The sequence below is a fragment of the Chiloscyllium punctatum genome, chromosome 2 (genome assembly GCF_047496795.1).
Source record: "Chiloscyllium punctatum isolate Juve2018m chromosome 2, sChiPun1.3, whole genome shotgun sequence".
Lineage (NCBI taxonomy): Eukaryota > Metazoa > Chordata > Chondrichthyes > Orectolobiformes > Hemiscylliidae > Chiloscyllium > Chiloscyllium punctatum.
In genome coordinates, this window is record NC_092740.1 from 49051150 (window position 1) to 49073058 (window position 21909).

At 52.7% G+C, this 21909-nt stretch overlaps 1 protein-coding gene across 9 annotated transcripts in view; it reads right to left on the minus strand.

Moving 5' to 3' along the window:
- The window catches only part of atg10 (ATG10 autophagy related 10 homolog (S. cerevisiae)), a 229008-nt gene that overhangs the window by 50996 nt on the left and 156103 nt on the right, over nt 1-21909 (minus strand). For all 9 annotated transcript variants that reach the window (XM_072582525.1, XM_072582465.1, XM_072582484.1 and 6 more), the window contains one exon: nt 20376-20473. In XM_072582525.1, coding sequence (XP_072438626.1) covers nt 20376-20473 — 98 coding nt within the window. The remainder of the gene's footprint in view (nt 1-20375; nt 20474-21909) is intronic.

Consider the following 21909-nt stretch of genomic DNA (forward strand, 5'->3'; position numbering starts at 1 on the left):
CACAACTTGGATTGTGATAGACTCCTAGGGCAGAAATGGGATCATGAAACATCATATGGACGGGATTGGCAGGAAACATGTAGTTAGGTCCATGCAGAGAATGGAAGCAACTGAGACAGAAAATTGGTGAGGAAATAGGAGGCATTTGTTGGGGGTCCGGGGTAGCTGGAGCTCTTAACTTTCCAGGCAAACAGTTAATTCTCTTTGATTTTGAAAAGGTGATACCCAAAGTGGGAGCAGTAAGTTTTTTTGAGTTGTATCTTCAATTTTTAAGTATCGAAGGGGATCTCGTTAATCATGACTCCAGTGGATGGAGAATCACGAGAAAATCAGTTTCCACATAACTAGCTAATCAAGTCAATTCACGTCATATTCCAACAAGATCTCATGAGTCACGGAGCCATTATGCATTATTGCCTGACTGCAGTCTCGTGATGTCTCAGCTACACACAAAGAAACAGAGCTTTGGGAGTGCATTCAATCCACCACTCAGACTTAGCTGGAGCATTAAATGGCTTGCGGGATAGAAGTCAAACAGGAAGATGACCATCTGCATTAAATGACTGCCTTTGGAGATCTCCTGACGGCATGATCAAGCCTAACATTCTTCTGAACAACTTGCAAAAGGAAGCGGAGGTGAAGGTTGGTACAACCAGCTGTCGGTCAGCTTGCAGAAGCGCAACATCTGTGGCAATGTCTCACCTCCAGGCTCTGAAGCAACTGACAGACAAGTGATGCTGAAGATGCCTCAGGATGTCCTAGGACGTTGTAGCCTACATCATTCCAGTGTGCTCCTGGGGATCTCTAAAGAAGATCACAAGCATCCATGCAAATGAACCTGGAGGAGACTGATGCTCTATACTAACCTCTTTCCCCTGTGTGCTGGGAGCCAGGCAGATAAACAGCCAGGGCAGTGAGCTTCCTTTCTAGTGTTCTTCCCCATGCAATTTACCACATCTATAAAGCATTGAGAGCACTCTAACATCAACCAGCAGTCTCCGTCAACAGGAAAGAGTTCCATTTCCTGAAATGTACACATCATCTGTGACCACAGTGGCCAAATACCGCAGCTCAGGGTAGGATATCGAAGGAGTATCACAACCCTTACATTCTGCATCTTTCATTCAATGCACTTCATCACATACTCAGGCTGCTGCTTCAGGGACCAGGGTGACCTCTGCCAAATCTAGGCTGATAACTTCTCTCAAACAATCTGCAGACCGACACTGACCTGAGGTATGATTCTACATTTCCCTGCCATGACGGAGTACAGCACACACCTGCCATGAACGAGCGCATCGTAAACCCGCCGTGATCGAGCACACGGTATGCCCGCCCTGATCGAGTACACTGTATACCGCCATGAACGAGCGCATCATAAACCCGCCGTGACCGAGTACACGGTATACCGCCCTGATCAAGCACACCGTATACCTGCCCTGATCGAGTGCACGGTATACCCGCCCTGATCGAGTACACCGTATACCCACCCGAATTGAGCGCACCGTATACCCACCTAATCGAGCACACCGTATATCGACCCTGACCGAGTACACTGTATACCCGCCGTGACCGAGTACACGGTATACCGCGCTGATCGAGCACACCGTATACCCGCCCTGATCGAGCACACCGTATACCCGCCCTGATCGAGTACACATTTCCCTGCCATGACGGAGTACACCACACACCCGCCATGAACGAGCGCATCGTAAACCCGCCATGATCGAGCACATGGTATACCCGCCCTGATCGAGTACACTGTATACCGCCATGAACGAGCGCATCGTAAACCCGCCGTGACCGAGAACATGGTATACCGCCCTGAGCGAGTACACGGTATACCCGTGTGGATCGAGCGCACCGTATACCCGCCCTGAGTGAGCACACCATATACCCGCCCTGATCAAATACATGGTATACCCGCTGTGATCGAACGCGGTATACCCGCCCTAATTGAATACACGGTATACCCGCCCTGATCGAGCACACCGTATACCCACCCTGTTCGAACACACAGTACACCTGCCATAATTGAGCAAACCGTATACTCGCCGTGATCGAGTGCACCGTATACCCGCCCATATCAAACGCACGGTATACCCGCCCTGATCGATCGTACGGTATACCCGCCATATCGAGTGCACGGTATACCCGCCCTGATAGAGCACACCATATACCCACTGTGATTGAGCACATGGTATACCTGTCCTGATCGAGTACACGGTATACTCGTCGTGATCGAACACACCGTATACCCGCCATGATCGAGCGCACTGTAAACCCGGCCTTATCGAACACACGGTATACCCGTCGAGATCGAGCGCACCATATTCCTGCTGTGATCGAGCGCACCACATATCCGCCCTGTTCAAGCACACAGTATACCCGTCATGATCCAGCACAATGTATATCGAGCACACAGTATACCCGTCGTGATCCAGCACAATGTATATCGAGCACACGTATACCCGCTCTGATCGAGCACATTGTATACACGCTCTGATCGAGCACATGGTATACCCGCCATGACCGAGCACACCGTACATCCACCGTGAACGCGAACACGGTACACATGCCCTGATCGAGCACACCGTATACCCGTCCTGATCAAGCGCACGGTATACCCGCTCTGATCCAGCACACCGTATACCCGCTCTGATCGAGCACACCGTATACACGCTCTGATCGAGCACACGGTATACACGCCCTGACCGAGCACATGCTATACCCGCCCTGACCGAGCACATGCTATACCCGCCCTGACCGAGCACACGGTATACCCGCCCTGATCGAGCGCACGGTATACCCGCCCTGATCGAACGCACCGTATACCCGCCCTGATCGAGCACACCGTATACCCGCTGTAATCGAGCGCACCGTATACCCGCCCTGACCGAGCGCACCGTATACCCGCCCTGATTGAACACACTGTATATCCGCCCTGATCGAGTACACTATACCCGCCATGATCGAGCGCACGGTATATCCGCCCTGATCGAGCACATGGTATACACACTCTGATCGAGCACATGGTATACCCGCGATAACCGAGCACACCGTACATGCGCTGTGAACGCGAACACGGTACACATGCCCTGATCGAGCACACGGTATATCCGCCATGATCGAACACACCGTATACCTGCCCTGATCGAAAACACCGTAAACCTGCCGTGATCGAGAACACGGTATACCTACCGTGAACGAACACTCCGTATACCTGCCCTGATCGAACGCACGGTATACCCGCCCTGATCGAGCACACCATACACCCGCCCTGATCGAGCACACCATATACCCGCCCTGATCGAAAGCACAGTATACCCGCTGTGATTGAACGCACGGTATACCTTCCCTGATCGAGCACACGGTATACCCGCCCTGATCGAGCGCACCGTATACCCGTCCTGATCGAGCACACCGTATATCCACTGTGTTCGAACGCACTATATACCCGCCGTGATCGAACGCACGGTGTATCCGCCCTGATCGAGTGCACCGTATACCCGCCATGATTGAACGCACGGTATACCCGCCATGATTGAACGCACGGTATACCCGCCATGATCGAGTGCACAGTATACCCGCCCTGATAGAGCACACTGTATACCCGCCCTAATCGAGCACACCGTATATCCGCCGTGATCGAGCACATGGTATACTTGTCGTGATCGAACACACAGTATACCCGCCCTGATCGTGCACACCGTATACCCACCGTGATCGAGCGCCCCGTATACCCGCCGTGATTGAGCACCCCGTATACCCGCCATGATCGAGCGCACCACATATCCGCCCTGTTCAAGCACACAGTATACCCGTCGTGATCCAGCACACTGTATATCGAGCACACAGTATACCCGTCGTGATCCAGCACACGGTATACCTGCCCTGATCGAGTACACAGTATGCCTGCCGTGATGGAGAACACGGTATACCCGTCATGATCGAGCACACCGTATACCCGCCCTGATCGAGCACATGGTATACACGCTCTGATCAAGCACATGGTATACCCGCTCTGATCGAGCACACGGTATATCTGCCATGATCGAACACACCGTAAACCTGCCGTGATCGAGAACACGGTATACCTGCCGTGAACGAACACTCCGTATAACTGCCCTGATCGAACGCACGGTATACCCGCCATGATCGAGCACACCATATACCCGCCCTGATCGAGCACACGGTATACCCGCCGTGATCGAACGCACCATATTCCCGCCCTGATCGAACGCACCACATATCCGCCCTGTTCAAGCACACAGTATACCTGTCATGATCTAGCACACGGCATACCCACCCTGATCGAGTACACGGTATACCCGCCATGATCGAGCGCACGGTATATCCGCCCTGATCGAGTACACCGTATACCTGCCGTGATTGAGAACACGGTATACCCGTCATGATCGAGTACACCGTATACCTGCCGTGATTGAGAACACCGTATACCCGCCCTGATCGAGTGCACTATACCCACCATGATCGAGCGCACGGTATATCCGTCCTGATCGAGTACACCGTATACCCGCCCTGATCGAGAACACGGTATACCCGCCCTGATCGAGTACACCGTATACCCGCCCTGATCGAGTACACCGTATACCCGCCCTGATCGAGTACATGGTATATCCGCCCTGATCGAGTACACCGTATACCTGCCGTGATTGAGAACACGGTATACCCGCTCTGATCGAACGCACCATATACCCGCCCTGATCGAGTACACGGTATATCCGCCCTGATAGAGTACCCCATATACCCGTCACAATCGAGCACATGGTATACCCGCCTTGATCGAGCACACGGTATAACCGCCCTGATCGAACGCACCGTATACCCGCCGTGATCGAGCGCACCACATACCCGTCCTGACCGAGCGCACCGTATACCCGTCCTGACCGAGCGCACCGTATACCCGCCCTGATCGAACGCACCGTATACCCGCCGTGATCGAACGCACCGTATGAGCGCACTGTATACCCGCACTGACCGAGCGCACGGTATACCCGCCCTGATCGAGCACATCGTATACCCGCCCTGATCGAGCACACTGTATACCCGCCCTGATCGTGCGCACCGTACACCCGCCCTGATCAAACGCATCATATACCCACCCTGATCGAGCACACGGCATACCCGCCTTGATCGAGCACACCATATACCCGTCCTGATCAAGCACACAGTATACCCGCCCTGATCGAACGCACCGTAAACCTGGCCTTATCGAACACACCGTATAACAACCATGATCGAGCGCACCATATTTCCGCGGTGATCGAGCAGACGGCATACCCGCCCTGATCGAGCACTCGGTATACCCGCCCTGATCGTGCGCACCGTATACCCGCCCTGGTCGAACACACGGTAGACCCACCCTGATCTAGCACACCGTATACCCGTCCTGATCGAGCACACCATATACCCACCGTGATCGAGCACACCGTATATCGAGCACACAGTATACCCGCCATGATCGAGTACATAGTATACCCACCTTGATCGTGCACACAGTATACCCACCCTGATCTAGCACACTGTATACCCGCCCTGATCGATCGCACCGTATACCCGCCCTGATCGAGCACACGGTATACCCACCCTGATCGAGCACACGGTATACCCGCCCTGATCGATCGCACCGTATACCTGCCCTGATCGAGCACACGGTATACCCGCCCTGATCGAGCACATCGTATATCCGCCCTGATTGAGCACACGGTATACCCGCCCTGATCGAGCACACTGTATACCAGCCCTGATCGTGCGCACCGTACACCCGCCCTGATCAAACGCACCGTATACCCACCCTGATCGAGCACACGGCATACCCGCCTTGATCGAGCACACCATATACCCGTCCTGATCAAGCACACAGTATACCCGCCCTGATCGATAACGTGGTATACCCGCCCTGATTAAGCACACGGTATACCAGCCCTGATCGATCGCACCGTATACCCACCCTGATCGAGCACACGGTATACCCGCCCTTATCGAACGCACCGTATACCCACCATGATCGAGCGCACCATATTCCCGTGGTGATCGAGCACACGGCATACCCGCCTTGATCGTGCGCAGCGTATACCCGCCCTGATCGAGCACACAGTATACCCACACTGATCGAGCACACCGTATACCTGTCCTGATCGAGCACACAGTATACCCGCACTGATCGAGCACACAGTATACCCGTCCTGATCGAGCACACGGTATACCCGCCCTTATCGAGCACACGGTATACCTACCGTGATCGAGCACACTGTATATCGAGCACACAGTATACCCGCCCTGATCGAGTTCACTGTTTACCCGCCCTGATCGAGTACACCGTATACCCGCCCTGATCGAGCACACCGTATACCCGCCCTGATCGAGCACACGGTATATCCGCTCTGATCGTGCGCACGGTATACCCGCCCTGATCGAGCACACGGTATACCCGCCCTGATCGTGCGCACCGTATACCGGCCCTGATCGAGCACACCGTATACCCGCCCTGATCGAGCACACCGTATACCCGCCCTGATCGAGCACACGGCATACCCGCCGTGATCGAGCACACCGTATACCCACAATGATCGAGCACACCATATTCCCGCGGTGATCGAGCACACCATATACCCGTCCTGATCAAGCACACGGTATACCCGCCCTGATCGATCGCACCGTATACCCGCCCTGGTCGAGCACACCTTATACCCGCCCTGATCGAGCACACGGTATACCTGCCCTGATCGTGCGCACCATATACCCACCGTGATCGAGCACACTGTATACCTACCCTGATCAAGCACATCATATACCCGTGCTGATCAAACGCACCGTATACCCGCCCTTATCGAACGCACTGTATACCCGCCCTGATCGAACACACCGTAAACCCGGCCTTATCAAACACACCGTGTACCCACCATGATCGAGCGCACTATATTCCCGTGGTGATCGAGCGCACCATATTCCCGCGGTGATCGAGCACACGGTATACCCGCCCTGATCGTGCGCAGCGTATACCCGCCCGGTACGAGCACACGGTATACCCGCCCTGACCGAACACACCGTATACCCGTCCTGATCGAGCACACGGTATACCCGCTCTGATCGAGCACATGGTATACCCGCCCTGATCGAACACACCGTATACCCACCCTGATCGAGCACACGGTATACCCTCCCTGATCGAGCACACCGTATACCTACCGTGATCGAGCACACTGTATATCGAGCACACAGTATACCCGCCCTGATCGAGCACATTGTATACCTGCCCTGATTGAGTACACCGTATACCCGCCCTGATCGAGTACACCGTATACCCGCCCTGATCGAGTACACCGTATACCCGCTCTGATCGTGCGCACCGTGTACCCGCCCTGATCGTGCACACTGTATAGCCGCCCTGATCGAGCACATGGTATACCCGCCATGATCGAGCACACAGTATACCCGCTCTGATCGAGCACACGGTATACCTACCCTGATCGTGCGCACCATATACCCTCCGTGATCGAGCACACTGTATACCCACCCTGATCAAGCACATCATATACCCGTGCTGATCAAACGCACCGTATACCCGCCCTGATCGAACGCACCGTAAACCCGGCCTTATCGAACACACCGTGTACCCACCATGATCGAGCGCACCATATACCCACCGTGATCGAGCACACTGTATACCCACCCTGATCAAGCACATCATATACCCGTGCTGATCAAACGCACCGTATACCCGCCCTGATCAAACGCACCGTATACCCGCCCTGATCGTGCGCAGCGTATACCCGCCCGGTACGAGCACACGGTATACCCGCCCTGATCGAGCACACGGTATACCCGCCCTGACCGAACACACCGTATACCCGTCCTGATCGAGCACACGGTATACCCGCTCTGATCGAGCACATGGTATACCCGCCCTGATCGAACACACCGTATACCCACCCTGATCGAGCACACCGTATACCCGCCCTGATCGAGCACACCGTATACCTACCGTGATCGAGCACACTGTATATCGAGCACACAGTATACCCGCCCTGATCGAGCACATTGTATACCTGCCCTGATTGAGTACACCGTATACCCGCCCTGATCGAGTACACCGTATACCCGCCCTGATCGAGTGCACCGTATACCCGCTGTGATCGTGCGCACCGTGTACCCACCCTGATCGTGCGCACTGTATAGCCGCCCTGATCGAGCACATGGTATACCCGCCCTGATCGAGCACATTGTATACCTGCCCTGATCGAGTACACCGTATACCCGCCCTGATCGAGTACACCGTATACCCGCTCTGATCGAGCACACCGTATACCCGCCCTGATCGAGTACACCGTATACCCGCTCTGATCGTGCGCACCGTGTACCCGCCCTGATTGTGTGCACTGTATAGCCGCCCTGATCGAGCACACGGTATGCCCGCTCTGATCGAGCACACGGTATACCCGCTCTGATCGTGCGCACCGTATGCCCGCCCTGATCGAGCACACCGTATACCCGCTCTGATCGAGCACACGGTATACCTGCCCTGATCGATCGCACCGTATACCTACCGTGATCGAGCACACTGTATATCGAGCGCACAGTATACCCGCCCTGATCGAGCACATTGTATACCTGCCCTGATCGAGCACACCGTATACCCGCTCTGATTGAGCACACCGTATACCCGCCCTGATCGAGTACACTGTATACCCGCTCTGATCGTGCGCACCGTGTACCCGCCCTGATCGTGCGCACTGTATAGCCGCCCTGATCGAGCACACGGTATACCCGCCATGATCGAGCACACGGTATACCCGCCATGATCGTGCGCACCGTATGCCCGCCCTGATCGAGCACACCGTATACCCGCCCTGATCGAGCACACGGTATACCTGCCCTGATCGATCGCACCGTACACCCGCCCTGTTCGAGCACACCGTATACCTGCCCTGATCGAGCACACGATATACCCGCTGTGATCGAGCACACGGTATACTCGCCATGATCTAGCACATAGTACACCCGCCCTGATCGAGCACACCATATACCCGCCCTGATCGAGCACACGGTATACCCGCCCTGATCGAGCACACTGTATACCCGCCCAGATTGAGCGCACCGTATACCCACCCTGATCTAGCACACTGTATACCCGTCCTGATCGAGCACATGGTATACTCGCCCTGATCGAGCACACTGTATACCCAGCGAGATCGAGCACCCTGTATATCGAGCACACAGTATACCCGCTCTGATCGAGCACACCGTATACCCTGCCCTGATCGAGCACACGGTATACCTGCCCTGATCCTGCGCACCGTATGCCCGCCCTGATCGAGCACACGGTATACCCGCTCTGATCGAGCACACGGTATACCTGCCCTGATCGTGCGCACCGTATGCCCGCCCTGATCGAGCACACGGTATACCCGCTCTGATCGAGCACACCGTATAGCCGCCCTGTTCGAGCACACCGTATACCTGCCCTGATCGAGCACACGATATACCAGCTGTGATCGAGCACACGGTATACTCGCCATGATCTAGCACATAGTACACCCGCCCTGATCGAGCACACCGTATACCCGCCCTGATCGAGCACACGGTATACCTGCCCTGATCGATCGCACCGTATACCCGCCCTGTTCGAGCACACCGTATACCTGCCCTGATCGAGCACACGATATACCCGCTGTGATTGAGCACACAGTATACTCGCCATGATCTAGCACATAGTACACCCGCCCTGATCGAGCATACCATATACCCGCTCTGATCGAGCACACCGTATACCCGCCCTGATCGAGCACACGGTATACCTGCCCTGATCGATCGCACCGTATACCCGCCCTGTTTGAGCACACCGCATACCTGCCCTGATCGAGCACACGATATACCCGCTGTGATCGAGCACACGGTATACTCGCCATGATCTAGCACATAGTACACCTGCCCTGATCGAGCACACCATATACCTGCCCTGATCGAGCACACGGTATACCCGCCCTGATCGAGCACACTGTATATTCGCCCAGATCGAGCGCACCGTATACCCACCCTGATCTAGCACACTGTACACCCGTCCTGATCGAGCACATGGTATACCCACCCTGATCAAGCACATCATATACCCGTGCTGATCAAACGCACCGTATACCCGCCCTTATCGAACGCACTGTATACCCGCCCTGATCGAACACACCGTAAACCCGGCCTTATCAAACACACCGTGTACCCACCATGATCGAGCGCACCATATTCCCGTGGTGATCGAGCGCACCATATTCCCGCGGTGATCGAGCACACGGTATACCCGCCCTGATCGTGCGCAGCGTATACCCGCCCGGTACGAGCACACGGTATACCCGCCCTGACCGTACACACCGTATACCCGTCCTGATCGAGCACACGGTATACCCGCTCTGATCGAGCACATGGTATACCCGCCCTGATCGAACACACCGTATACCCACCCTGATCGAGCACACGGTATACCCTCCCTGATCGAGCACACCGTATACCTACCGTGATCGAGCACACTGTATATCGAGCACACAGTATACCCGCCCTGATCGAGCACACCGTATACCTACCGTGATCGAGCACACTGTATATCGAGCACACAGTATACCCGCCCTGATCGAGCACATTGTATACCTGCCCTGATCGAGTACACCGTATACCCGCCCTGATCGAGTACACCGTATACCCGCTCTGATCGAGCACACTGTATACCCGCCCTGATCGAGTACACCGTATACCCGCTCTGATCGTGCGCACCGTGTACCCGCCCTGATCGTGCACACTGTATAGCCGCCCTGATCGAGCACATGGTATACCCGCCATGATCGAGCACACAGTATACCCGCTCTGATCGAGCACACGGTATACCTGCCCTGATCGTGCGCACCATATACCCACCGTGATCGAGCACACTGTATACCCACCCTGATCAAGCACATCATATACCCGTGCTGATCAAACGCACCGTATACCCGCCCTGATCGAACGCACCGTAAACCCGGCCTTATCGAACACACCGTGTACCCACCATGATCGAGCGCACCATATACCCACCGTGATCGAGCACACTGTATACCCACCCTGATCAAGCACATCATATACCCGTGCTGATCAAACGCACCGTATACCCGCCCTGATCAAACGCACCGTATACCCGCCCTGATCGTGCGCAGCGTATACCCGCCCGGTACGAGCACACGGTATACCCGCCCTGATCGAGCACACGGTATACCCGCCCTGACCGAACACACCGTATACCCGTCCTGATCGAGCACACGGTATACCCGCTCGGATCGAGCACATGGTATACCCGCCCTGATCGAACACACCGTATACCCGCCCTGATCGAGCACACCGTATACCTACCGTGATCGAGCACACTGTATATCGAGCACACCGTATACCCGCCCTGATCGAGCACACCGTATACCCGCCCTGATCGAGTACACTGTATACCCGCTCTGATCGTGCGCACCGTGTACCCGCCCTGATCGTGCGCACTGTATAGCCGCCCTGATCGAGCACACGGTATACCCGCCATGATCGAGCACACGGTATACCCGCTCTGATCGTGCGCACCGTATGCCCGCCCTGATCGAGCACACCGTATACCCGCCCTGATCGAGCACACGGTATACCTGCCCTGATCGATCGCACCGTATACCCGCCCTGTTCGAGCACACCGTATACCTGCCCTGATCGAGCACACGATATACCCGCTGTGATCGAGCACACGGTATACTCGCCATGATCTAGCACATAGTACGCCCGCCCTGATCGAGCACACCATATACCCGCCCTGATCGAGCACACGGTATACCCGCCCTGATCGAGCACACTGTATACCTGCCCAGATTGAGCGCACCGTATACCCACCCTGATCTAGCACACTGTATACCCGTCCTGATCGAGCACATGGTATACTCGCCCTGATCGAGCACACTGTATACCCAGCGAGATCGAGCACCCTGTATATCGAGCACACAGTATACCCGCTCTGATCGAGCACACCGTATACCCTGCCCTGATCGAGCACACGGTATACCTGCCCTGATCGTGCGCACCGTATGCCCGCCCTGATCGAGCACACGGTATACCCGCTCTGATCGAGCACACGGTATACCTGCCCTGATCGTGCGCACCGTATGCCCGCCCTGATCGAGCACACGGTATAGCCGCCCTGTTCGAGCACACCGTATACCTGCCCTGATCGAGCACACGATATACCAGCTGTGATCGAGCACACGGTATACTCGCCATGATCTAGCACATAGTACACCCGCCCTGATCGAGCACACCGTATACCCGCCCTGATCAAGCACACGGTATACCTGCCCTGATCGATCGCACCGTATACCCGCCCTATTCGAGCACACCGTATACCTGCCCTGATCGAGCACACGATATACCCGCTGTGATTGAGCACACAGTATACTCGCCATGATCTAGCACATAGTACACCCGCGCTGATCGAGCACACCATATACCCGCTCTGATCGAGCACACCGTATACCCGCCCTGATCGAGCACACGGTATACCTGCCCTGATCGATCGCACCGTATACCCGCCCCGTTTGAGCACACCGCATACCTGCCCTGATCGAGCACACGATATACCCGCTGTGATCGAGCACACGGTATACTCGCCATGATCTAGCACATAGTACACCTGCCCTGATCGAGCACACCATATACCTGCCCTGATCGAGCACACGGTATACCCGCCCTGATCGAGCACACTGTATATTCGCCCAGATCGAGCGCACCGTATACCCACCCTGATCTAGCACACTGTATACCCGTCCTGATCGAGCACATGGTATACCCGCCCTGATCGAGCACACCGTATACCCAGCGTGATCGAGCACCCTGTATATCGAGCACACAGTATACCCGCCATGATCAAGCACATAGTATACCCACCTTGATCGAGTACACAGTATACCCACCCTGATCGAGCACACCGTATACCTGCCCTGATCGAACACACCGTATACCCGCCGTGATCGAACACACCGTATACCCGCTCTGATCGAATGCTCCGTATACCCGCCGTGATCGAACACACGGTATACCCGCCCTGATCGATCGCACCATATACCTGCCCTGATCGAACACACCGTATACCTGCCGTGATCGAGTGCACGGTATACCCGCCCTGATCAAACACACGGCATACCCGCCGTGATCGAGCACACCGTATACCCACAATGATCGAGCGCACCATATACCCGTCCCGATCAAGCACACGGTATACCCGCCCTGATCGATCTCACCGTATACCCGCCCTGGTCGAGCACACCTTATACCCGGCCTGATCGAGCACACGGTATACCTGCCCTGATCGTGCGCACCATATACCCACCGTGATCGAGCACACTGTATACCCACCCTGATCAAGCACATCATATACCCGTGCTGATCAAACGCACCGTATACCCGCCCTTATCGAACGCACTGTATACCCGCCCTGATCGAACGCACCGTAAACCCGGCCTTATCAAACACACCGTGTACCCACCATGATCGAGCGCACCATATTCCCGCGGTGATCGAGCACACGGTATACCCGCCCTGATCGTGCGCAGCGTATACCCGCCCGGTACGAGCACACGGTATACCCGCCCTGATCGAGCACACGGTATACCCGCCCTGACCGAACACACCGTATACCCGTCCTGATCGAGCACACGGTATACCCGCTCTGATCGAGCACACGGTATACCCGCCCTGATCGAACACACCGTATACCCACCCTGATCGAGCACACGGTATACCCGCCCTGATCGAGCACACCGTATACCTACCGTGATCGAGCACACTGTATATCGAAAACACAGTATACCCGCCCTGATCGAGGACACCGTATACCTACCGTGATCGAGCACACTGTATGTCGAGCACACAGTATACCCGCCCTGATCGAGCACATTGTATACCTGCCCTGATCGAGCACATTGTATACCCGCCCTGATCGAGTACACCGTATACCCGCTCTGATCGAGCACACCGTATACCCGCCCTGATCGAGTACACCGTATACCCGCTCTGATCGTGCGCACCGTGTACCCACCCTGATCGTGCGCACTGTATGCCCGCCCTGATCGAGCACACCGTATACCCGCCCTGTTCGAGCACACCGTATACCTGCCCTGATCGAGCACACGATATACCTGCTGTGATCGAGCACACGGTATACTCGCCATGATCTAGCACATAGTACACCCGCCCTGATCGAGCACACCATATACCCGCTCTGATCGAGCACACCGTATACCCGCCCTGACCGAACTCACCGTATACCCGTCCTGATCGAGCACACGGTATACCCGCTCTGATCGAGCACACGGTATACCCGCCCTGATCGAACACACCGTATATCCACCCTGATCGAGCACACGGTATACCCGCCCTGATCGAGCACACTGTATATCGAGCACACAGTATACCCGCCCTGATCGAGCACATTGTATACCTGCCCTGATCGAGTACACCGTATACCCGCCCTGATCGAGTACACCGTATACCCGCTCTGATCGAGCACACCGTATACCCACCCTGATCGAGTACACCGTATACCCGCTCTGATCGTGCGCATCGTGTACCCGCCCTGATCGTGCGCACTGTATAGCCGCCCTGATCGAGCACACGGTATACCCGCCATGATCGAGCACACGGTATACCCGCTCTGATCGTGCGCACCGTATGCCCGCCCTGGTCGAGCACACCGTATACCCGCCCTGATCGAGCACACGGTATACCTGCCCTGATCGATCGCACCGTATACCCGCCCTGTTCGAGCACACCGTATACCTGCCCTGATCGAGCACACGATATACCCGCTGTGATCGAGCACACGGTATACTCGCCATGATCTAGCACATAGTACACCCGCCCTGATCGAGCACACTGTATACCCGCCCAGATCGAGCGCACCGTATACCCGCCCAGATCTAGCACACTGTATACCCGTCCTGATCGAGCACATGGTATACCCGCCCTGATCGAGCACACCGTATACCCAGCGTGATCGAGCACCCTGTATATCGAGCACACAGTATACCCGCTCTGATCGAGCACACCGTATACCCGCCCTGATCGTGCGCACCGTATGCCCGCCCTGATCGAGCACACGGTATACCCGCCCTGATCGAGCACACGGTATACCTGCCCTGATTGTGCGCACCGTATGCCCGCCCTGATCGAGCACACGGTAAACCCGCCCTGATCGAGCACACTGTATACCCAGCGTGATCGAGCACCCTGTATATCGAGCACACAGTATACCCGCCATGATCGAGCACATAGTATACCCACCCTGATCGAGCACACCGTATACCTGCCCTGATCGAACACACCGTATACCCGCCGTGATCGAACACACCGTATACCCGCTCTGATCGAATGCTCCGTATACCCGCCGTGATCGAACACACGGTATACCCGCCCTGATCGATCGCACCATATACCTGCCCTGATCGAACACACCGTATACCTGCCGTGATCGAGTGCACGGTATACCCGCCCTGATCGAACACACCCTATACCCGCCGTGATCGAGTGCACGGTATACCCACCCTGATCGAGCGCACCGTATACCCGCCCTGATCGAACGCACGGTATACCCGTGATCGAACGCACCGTATACCCGCCCTGATCGAGCGCACTGTAAACCCGACCTTATCGAACACACGGTATACCCACCGTGATCGAGTGCACCATCTTCCCGCGGTGATCGAGCGCACCACATACCCGCCATGTTCAAGCACACCCTATACCCACCGTGATCGAGCACACCATATACCCGCCCTGATTGAGCACACGGTATACCCGCCCTGATCAAACACACCGTATACCCGCCCTGATCGAGCACACCGTATACCCGCTCTGATCAAACGCACCGTATACCCGCCCTGATCGAACGCACCGTATACCCGCCGTGATCGAGCGCACCGTATACCCGCCCTGATCGAACACACCGTATACCCGCCCTGATCGAGCACATTGTATACCCGCTCTGATCGAACGCACCTTATACCTGCCGTGATTGTACGCACCGTATACCCGCCCTGATCGAGCAAACTGTATACTCGCCCTGATCGAGTACATTGTATACCCGCTCTGATCGAACATACCTTATACCTGCCGTGATCATACGCACCGTATACCTGCCGTAATCGAGCACACGGTATACCCACCATGATCTACCACATAGTATACCCGCCCTGATCGAGCACACCATATACCCGCCCTGATCGAACACACGGTATACCCACCCTGATCTATCACACCGTATACCCGTCCTCATCGAGGACATGGTATACCCGCCCTGATCGAGCACACTGTATATCGTGCACACAGTATACCCGCCATGATTGAGCACATAGTATACTCACCTTGATCGAGCACACAGTATACCCACCCTGCTCAAGCACACCATATACCCGTCCTGATCAAGCACACCGTATACCTGCCGTGATCGTGCACATGGTATACCCATCCAGATCGAGCACACGACACACCTGCCCTGATCGAACACATGGTATACCCGCCGTGATTGAGCACACTGTATACCCGCCCTGACCAAGCGCACCACATACCTGCACTGATCGAGCGCACCATATACCAGCCCTGACCAAGCGCACCACATACCTGCACTGATCGAGCGCACCGTATACCAGCCCTGATCGAACACACAGTATACCCGCCCTGATCGAATGCACGGTATACCCACCATGATCTAGCATCTAGTATACCCGCCCTGATCGAGCACACCGTATATCTGTCCTAATCGAGCACATCGTATGCCCGCGGTAACCGAGCACACGGTATAACCGCCCTGATCGAGCACACCGTATACCCGTCATGATCGAGCACACGGCACACCTGCCGTGACCGAGCGCACGGTATACCCGCCGTGATCGAACTCACAGTATACCCACCCTGTTCGAGCACACCGTATACCCGCCCTAATCGAACACACCATATACCCGTCCTGATCGAGCACACAGTATACCCGCCCTGATCGAATACACCGTTTACCCGCCATTACCAAGCACATCGTATACCTGCTGAAAATGAAGATCCAACATGCCGAATGCTTAGGCAGCCTGCTGCAATTTACTGCAGACATGGTGTCCCTCATCATTGCTGTCAGCTACACCACCCAAAAGCTCACTTGACAAAGGGGAATTTTCTTAGGAGAGGAAATGACATAGAGGTATATAGCACAAAGTGGCCCTTCGGCCCAGCAAGTCTCTTTGATCAAAAACAAGCACCTAGCTATTCTCATCCCATTTTCTGGAATTGGCCCAAGGCTTTGACTGAATTGGCATCACAAGTGCATGTCAAAATACCCCTGAAATGTAACAACACCTTCTATCTCCACCACATGTACAGTTAGTGAGCTCCAGATTCCCACCACCTTCTGGGAGAATAACCTCTTCCTCACATCCCCTCGAAACTTGCTGCAACGTATCTTAAATCTATCCCCACGCCCCCTGCCATTGACTCCTCCACCAAGGGGGAAAGTATTTTCCTGCCTACCCTATCCATGCCCCTCTTAATGTTTGACATCTCTATCATGCTCCCCCCCCAACCTCAGTCTCCTCTGATCCAAGAAGAAACCTCTGATGGAGGAATGCAAAGGTGTGGATCTCAGGATGGATCTCACGGACAGGAAGATGGTGGGGCGATACAGTGATAAAGCAGAAATGGCAGTTACAAATGTACAGCCATCTCCCCTTCATACCACAGGAGCTGCATGATCCTTTTGATGTTATGCCCTTTGTACACCAGTTCGCCAAGAGGCCAGTGGTTTCTCAATGCAACACATTTCAATGACTAAGAATTTCATTTTGCACTATGGCTTACAAGTCCAAACACAGCCTTTATTGCAAAATGGTGGCAATGTGACCACTTGGAAGCAAACTGCACGCACAAGGCTAGCCTTTGCAGTAACTGCACATAGCTGCAGCTGTAGCTCAGCGTGCACTCCTGTGAACAGGGACCCTTCGTGGGCAGTACAATTTTGGACCTTTTTCAAGCAAAGTGGAGGAAGAATAGGGAGCAGTCTGGAGAACACTCCTCAGTTCTCTCGCATTCCAACCTGATGGCAGTAGTTAGAAAATACTAGAATCCTTGATTGTATGGTTGCAATGGCTAAGCATCCTCAGAGACTGTGCTTCCACCACTACTGGCTGCACAGATGCAAATACTTCTCCCCTGCCCCCTGAAGAATGCTGAGATTCAATGCAGAGCTGGGCACTGCCTTACTCATATACCGAGAATGTTTGGTTTGGCGAAAGAGATTCCAGACAGGGGAAAGATATTTCCTTCCAACATCCTTCACAGTCCAACCACATTTCTGCATTACTTCTATAACTTTGCTACTGTGGCGCCTGCAATGTAGCTATCCCAGTGTTCTCCCTTTGACTTCACTGGACGAAGTCAATGTCTTGATTGCATTCCTCAATTGCCAGGCCTACGTTTCGCTGGTGATGAGAGCAACATTAGGCACAAACATTGCTGATGATATAAGACAACCAAAGGTGTCCTGATGGAAGAGTATGGTACCAGACAATATGGTAGAACCCACTGAGGAAATGAGCCTGCAGTAAACACTCCAGAAGTTACTTCCACTCTTGGTCCACTCAGACCTGCACATTCAGAAAGAGTATTACAGGGAACACTGGTAGACTGGCTTTAGGGAGTCAGGTGGTGAGTAATCCTTGTAGGTTTCCTAGCCTCTGACCTGCTCTTTTAAACACAGTATTCATTGGCTCGTCCAGTTCAGTTTCTGGTCAATGGTGACTGCCAGGATGTTTATTCACGTATTCAGGACGTGTCCATTGATGGTAATGCCAATGAATCTCAAGGGGCAATAGTTTGATTCTCTCGTTAGAGATGGACATTGCTTAGCACTTGTGTGTTGCAAGTGCTACTTGCCACTTGTTGTGAAGGTGTAGAAGTGCACTGTACTTTTAAGAGACTGAAGAATTTGGCAAACACACCAAGTGCTGGAGAATTTACAATATTTGGTTCAGAACAGATAGCACTGGCTGAGTTGCTATGAGATAAAAGCAAATTCAAATTCAGCCAACCAGTTTAAATTATACCCGAAAATACCAAATTCCAATCAGGTTTGAATTGGGTATATTGACGATCTTAAAAGCCAATGACACAATCTGATGCTTTGGGGGTTCAAGAACAAGGAAAATTGAACAGTTGAGAGGACAGCCTGAAAATAGCTCTCTTAAAAGTACCTTTATCGATCAGTAACCTGTGAAGCTGAATCCTCAAGAAGAAGAAAAGAAGACAGGAATACAGAGAAGAACTGAAAGCTGCCTGATTTTGAGATAAAAAGTTTTGTTTTGTAAATCTTAATTGGGAGTTTTATTGGACTAATATTGTATAAGGGGAAGGCAAAAGATAGGTTAGAGAAAGGAGTTGTAAATAGTTGTTAGTTAATCATTCTCTGTTATACTTGAAGAAATAAAGTCGTTAATTTTAACTTTAAATAGTTCTTGGCCTCTTGAATTTTCACAGATTACTGCATGGGATAAATGTTTTCTGTGCTGCTGGTTTAAATTAAGCAGGAGAGTTTACCCCATGTCTTAACACACTTATCGATCCAAACCTATATATTGTTCAGGTCTTGCTGCATTTCAATATGGAGTGCTTCAGAGGATAGGGAATGTTGCTAAACATTTTGCAGTCATCAGCAAGAGTCCACATTTTTAATGTTATACAGTGGATGCAAGGTCATTGATGAAGCAGCTTGGCCGAGGACACGAACATGTAAAGTTGTCCTAGAGCGGGCATGACTGACTTCCAACTGCAACAACTATCTTCCTACATGCCAGGTATGACTCCAACCAGTGGAGAATTTTCAGCCTAATTCCCACTGACCTGAGTTTTGGTAGGGATCCTTAATGCCACACTCAGTCAATGGCAGCTCTGCTGTCAAGTGCTGTCATGTTCACCTCACCTCTTGGTCTTATTTGTTTTGTCCACATTGGAACCAATGTATTGGATGGTGAGGGCTTTTTCAAAAAAATCACTGAGACATGCAAAATAATTTACGTGTGGATTCAGACAACTGTCTGATTGATTATGGACAGTGAGGGGGTGAGACATTGAGTGATCCAAGGACCAATGGAGGATACTTGAGGTATCAGGGGTTGGCTGAAGGGCTGATGGGATATTACTTCACACAGTTCCATCACCGAGTCAAGGCCATAAACTGAACAGTGATTGTTTACAAACCTGAATTGAAAATAATGGCTTTGCTCAAATCTACTGACTGATGCACAGAATTGATTAGTTTAGATAAATGTATAATTAATTACCTGTTGTGTAATAGTATCCCAGGGTCCTTGAAAAAGTCGCTCTTTGTAACAATCATGTACATTCTCCCAAATTTCTTCCAAAGTAAGTGGCTTTCCATCTAGGATATCAAAAATATCACTTTTTACCATTTCTAGTGAAAAGTGAAGCGCAACATTAAGGTAAATGTTATATAAAATGCAATCTGTGAGATCCCCTTCTACACCCTAACGTTTTGACAGAAGTAGCAAACAACTACAAAAGCAACTGAGCAAGACAAACCCTGCAGCTGTTGCAAAGTTGAAACAAAAACTGAAAACACTAAAAGCAATCAACAGGTCAAGCAGCATTGCTGGAAGTAAAACTGCACTTAACCTTTCAGGTCTTTGACCTTTCACCAGAACTATAAAAGATGGTCACTGATAGAAAACAGACCGATTGAAACTTTTGTGATTTCAGATTACATACAATAGCTATTTTAGTTTCTTCCTTATATCTGCATTATTATCATATATAATCCACGATGAAACAGTGAGAACAGAAAATTCACTGGCGTGCTGGGAAACAATTAATAAATTAAGAGAATCGCTTAGAATTTACAAAAATTGGCTGTGATGCAAGGTCGTGATATAATCATTATTATAACAATTCAAGGACTTGGGTTGTAAAGTGGAGAGAACAATGTATTAAATTTGATCTGTGTCTCTATAACATAGCTGCTAAATAGGGAAGACTCTGGATGCACTCTCCCTAGCCCCTGAACAATGTGGGATATGAGGTGAAATCTGTGAAAATTGAGCAGGATGTTGAGAGAGGCTCTTCTCAATGTCACAATTTCCAACCAGGTCTTGGAAGTTGAGCAAAGATTCTCAGTACTGAATGGCAAGAGGCTTATCAGCATGAGATATTACTCATCAATGCCCTCATGATTACTGAATCTTACCTCATTAAAGTGCAGTCACCCATTCCCTCCACCCACCAGACAAAAACTAGACAGTGAGAATTCATAACATGAAGGTCAGAGTGGGCACCTGGGGATTCCACATTGCTGCTCACTGCTCCAGCATCTCAGGTCTCAGGCCATGCTCCAATGGGAGCAACTGCATTCATCCCATGTCCATGAACATTGGCATTTGACACATACCAAGCTCATTGCACAATCATGCCTTCTCTCCTATTCAAATACAGTACAGCTGTTGCAATACAAAGTCAATGTTGGACTTTGGATGGTCCAGCACACTTTAACGGAATGCTGCTGCAAGGGACAGGGACTTTGTGCACAGGGACAGGCTGCCAACTCACGGATTGGACTAGTACACATCGCAGAGCAGCTTGTTCACAGCAGTCTCACTTTGTGCCAACTGAATGCTCACAGCATCCTTCCTTGCCTTCTTTGGGCTCTGGTTCATCAACTGGACCTTCCAAGTGTTCACGCTACTTCTGTTTAACATAAACAGAAAGCCAGGGAGCTTATTATGGTTGTCAGCAGTCAACAGTCATGGGAACAAACATGTTGCTGCATGGTACCACATAACATCAACCTTACACAGAGGATCA